Source organism: Acanthisitta chloris, unplaced genomic scaffold, assembly GCF_000695815.1.
Source record: "Acanthisitta chloris isolate BGI_N310 unplaced genomic scaffold, ASM69581v1 scaffold23675, whole genome shotgun sequence".
Lineage (NCBI taxonomy): Eukaryota > Metazoa > Chordata > Aves > Passeriformes > Acanthisittidae > Acanthisitta > Acanthisitta chloris.
This window is the reverse complement of record NW_008675646.1, coordinates 17508-21023: the sequence shown is the minus strand read 5'-3', so window position 1 is coordinate 21023 and position 3516 is coordinate 17508. Positions and strand designations below refer to the sequence as shown.

At 52.4% G+C, this 3516-nt stretch overlaps 1 protein-coding gene across 1 annotated transcript in view; it reads right to left on the bottom strand.

Annotated features, from left to right (window-relative positions):
• The window catches only part of SEPT9 (septin 9), a 17160-nt gene that overhangs the window by 2893 nt on the left and 10751 nt on the right, over nucleotides 1-3516 (bottom strand). The window contains exons 5-6 of the mRNA XM_009075849.1: nucleotides 2672-2789; nucleotides 205-300 (exon numbers count right to left, since the gene is read on the bottom strand). Coding sequence (XP_009074097.1) covers nucleotides 205-300; nucleotides 2672-2789 — 214 coding nt within the window. The remainder of the gene's footprint in view (nucleotides 1-204; nucleotides 301-2671; nucleotides 2790-3516) is intronic.

Here is a 3516-nt window from a genome sequence, read left to right as displayed (position 1 = left end):
AGGACACATTCCCCAGTAGCCCTCTTCACCCTCTTTCTGTCCCTGCTCTGAGCTCTGTCAGGACTCTTGGTCCTGGGCAGACCTTGTGGACAGGGCTTAGCAGCTCTGGAAAGAAAACAGAGGCCCTTTGGAAGAGACTCCCCCGGGACATCAGCAGCCCCCAGAGCTGCAGGGCCCATCCAAGCCACAACCCCCTGCACTAACCCGGAATTTCTCGTTCACTAGCCGATCTTCAGAGTCTTCATCAAACTCCTTCTGAGGATACACGTCGATCCCGTTGGCGAGAAGGTCAGCCATTATCTAGGAGGGAAGAGCAGAGGAACATGTGAAGGAGGTGCAGGCAGAGGAGCTGCACTCCCACCACGGTGGCTGCTCCCAGCCCACCCGAGAGGCTCTCTGAGCAATGCCCACCAGTCACAGGGATGCCCAGCAGCATCTTCCCTCTCCATCCTACACACTGCTCACCATGGGGACAGAGACCTGTGTTTACCTGCCACACACCCACCAAGTGCTTGCCATGGAATCTCTGCAAGAATCTGGTGCCAAGACATGGCTCAGGCTGAGAGTGAGATGAAGTTATATGAGCTGGGTGTTGTTTTGGGACTGAAAAAGACAACAAGACAATACAAGCTGCCCAAGCAATGGGGAATGCAGCTGCCAGGCTTGTAATCCAGAGTTTAAAAGTTGCTTTCTGGTGTTTGCTTACGCTCCTTGGAAAAGGAGCTTGATCCAAGGGGACAAGGACACTGATTGGAAAAGTGGCCTCTACAGACTTTGCCTCTGTGCAAGGTAAAGAAATGTTGAAATCTGATTCCTGGGTGGAGGCTCAGGTCACAGGGAGCTCAGAGGATCAGCCTTCTCCTTACAGCCCTGCACACCCAACCCAGTCTGTGCACCCACTCCCATCACTTCCTATGGCAGCAAACTCCTCCACATCAGTCCTACATGGCAGGTTGGCAAAGCAAGCAGATCCAGCCCAGGGAATCCCCCCAGCCAGCCTCCCACTCCACAGCCAAACCCACATGCTGTGCTTAGGTGAACAACCCAACAAAGCCAACTCTGCAGGGCACTGGAGCACATTCCACTCAGCCAATGCAGCACTGGCATCAACCTGCAGCCAGGCTGGTGCTTTACCATCACTTGCCCACCCCAAGCCAAATCCAAAAACCTGTTGCCTCTCCAAACCAGCTATGCCCCCAGATGCAGAGAGTGCTCTGCTTTTTGGTGGCACACACACACGCACACTGGAGCACAGGGAAAAGTTCCCAGCCTGTGCCCACCCAGCCTGATTACCTGCCCTCTCATCTGCAGCCATGAGCATGAGGAGGGTGAGCTAACACACCATGTGGCTGCATGTTCTCCCTCCATCTGGAAGGATCTGGTTATAATCAGGAATGTAATCAGAGATAGAGTGAGCTCGTCCTGCACCGAGCCGATGAGCCAGGCACTCTCCCCATGCTCTTTCATTACATAAAGATGGTATGAGCAGCTGAGGGTGCCCAGGTGACATTTTAGGTCCCAGACTGACTTTGTAGTCCCAGAGCCAAGCAGTCACCCATAAACAGACAGATATGTGCACTGATAACCTCTGAATGCAGCCAGCAGTCTGCAAAAGCCACTGCAGAGAGCAGATGTGGCACCGTGGACTCACAGCCCCTTGTTCCCACATCAGCACCTCGCAGATCCCTGTGCAAACAGGCTGACATGCCAATCAAGCCCAGCCTGGATTACCTCTTGGCTCCATTTCCAGCCATCCTCCAACCAAGAAAACTGCTTGCAGAGTTTGGATTCAGCCCCCCAAAACCAGACCGGATATTTGTGCTTGATCCTGCTCATCGAGAACTGGGAAGACACTGGTGTGGGAAAGGGGTGGCTCATCCTCTTTTGTAACAAAACTGGGCTAAGGAGTCATCCTCTCCATAACCAGTGGCCCCTATAACTGCTCTTTTGGAAAGATCCCGTTTCCCTTCACTTTCTTGCAGTCCAGACTCATGGACCAAGGAGTTTGGTGGCTTGTTTACTTCTGCAGGGAATGCTGAAGCCCTCACACCTGCAGCCACATCCATCAGCTACACAAACAGACTTACAGTCCCCTAACAAATCTCAAAACAGGACATCTTCACTTCTCAGCAGCCCCAGAGGTGCATGGAGCAAAGCCCATGCCTTGCTGCGGATTTGGACACTCCTTGGCTCCCACCACCAGCTCCCAACCAAGGGAACTTCACACCTTACTTCCCTCTTAAATCTTGCCCAGCTGAACTCAGCAAACCCATACATTTTTTTGCCTGGTTCCTGTATCAGTGCATGATGCTGCACCAGGAGATTTTCCAGCCTCTATGTGCAGCACAATCAACCTCCCAAAATAACAGAAAAGGACCTGAAAATAACAACAACAACAATAACAAAGGAGGCAGGAGAAGCAGGCCCAGAGACATATCCTGCACTGACAAAGATCCAAGAGAAACACAAGGCACTGTTTGGAGCACAGGCCTTTCCTCCAGCCACGTGGGATCGCTCGGAGCTGCAGCCGGAGGAATGCGCTGGGCTCCCAGCCAGGCACTCGCCTGCCCAGCCCTGCCGGGAGGAGACAGGGGAGACAGGAGTGGGAAAGGGGCAGGAGGTGATGGGGGACAAGAGATGGGAGCCTGGAGAAGAGCCAGCAGCCCCTTACCCTTTGTTTGAAGTAGTCCCTCTCCTCCAGCGTTAACGTGTCGGCTTTTGCGATCACTGGGACGATGTTGACTACTTTGCTCAGGCGTTTCATAAACTCGATGTCCAACGGTCGGAGCCTGGAAAACAGCAGAGAAAAGAGGATTTGCACACAGTCAGCAAGGTGGGGACTGCTTCAATCCCCTAGCAGAGAGGGGCATTCAAAGACCAGACAGAGAAGGAATCAATTCCTTTCAGACAGGGCAAATAAAGATATTTTCTTAAAAGCACCACAGCACAGTCTGGCTCTGAAGCAGTTTGCAAACACTTAAAACATTTCCCTTTCAAAGCACCTGCTGTAGCCTGTGAGCCCTTGCAAAGCCCCATGAAGTGGGAAAGGGCTTTTATCTCTGCAAGGCTGCTCAGCCACAGAGGACTGCAGGAACTTGCCCAAAGCTACACGTGTCCTTGCTGAGGCTGGGATGAGAGCAGGGGTGATGCTGGCTGCAGGGCCAGCCCACTGCCATGTCCAAATCAAAACCTCCTGCAGCTCCATGCAAGCTGTCACCCACTGTCACCAACCATCCAGGGACAGCATGATGTGGAAATGGCCACAGGTGACTGTTCCTGCTCACACTCCCTCCTGTGCTGAGTGCACGAGCCAGTATTGCACCTTGCATCCATCAGTTGGGATTTTAAAAAAAAGCTCTGGAAATCCATCCATCAGTTGGGATTTTAAAAAAAAACCCTGGAAATTATCCAGGGACTCACAGAGCACAGAAGAGATGGTGCTTGTTCCAGAGGGCAGAAATGTCAGAAAATCTCTACAACAAAAGTCTCAGCAGAGAGATTGCATAACTCAAATGA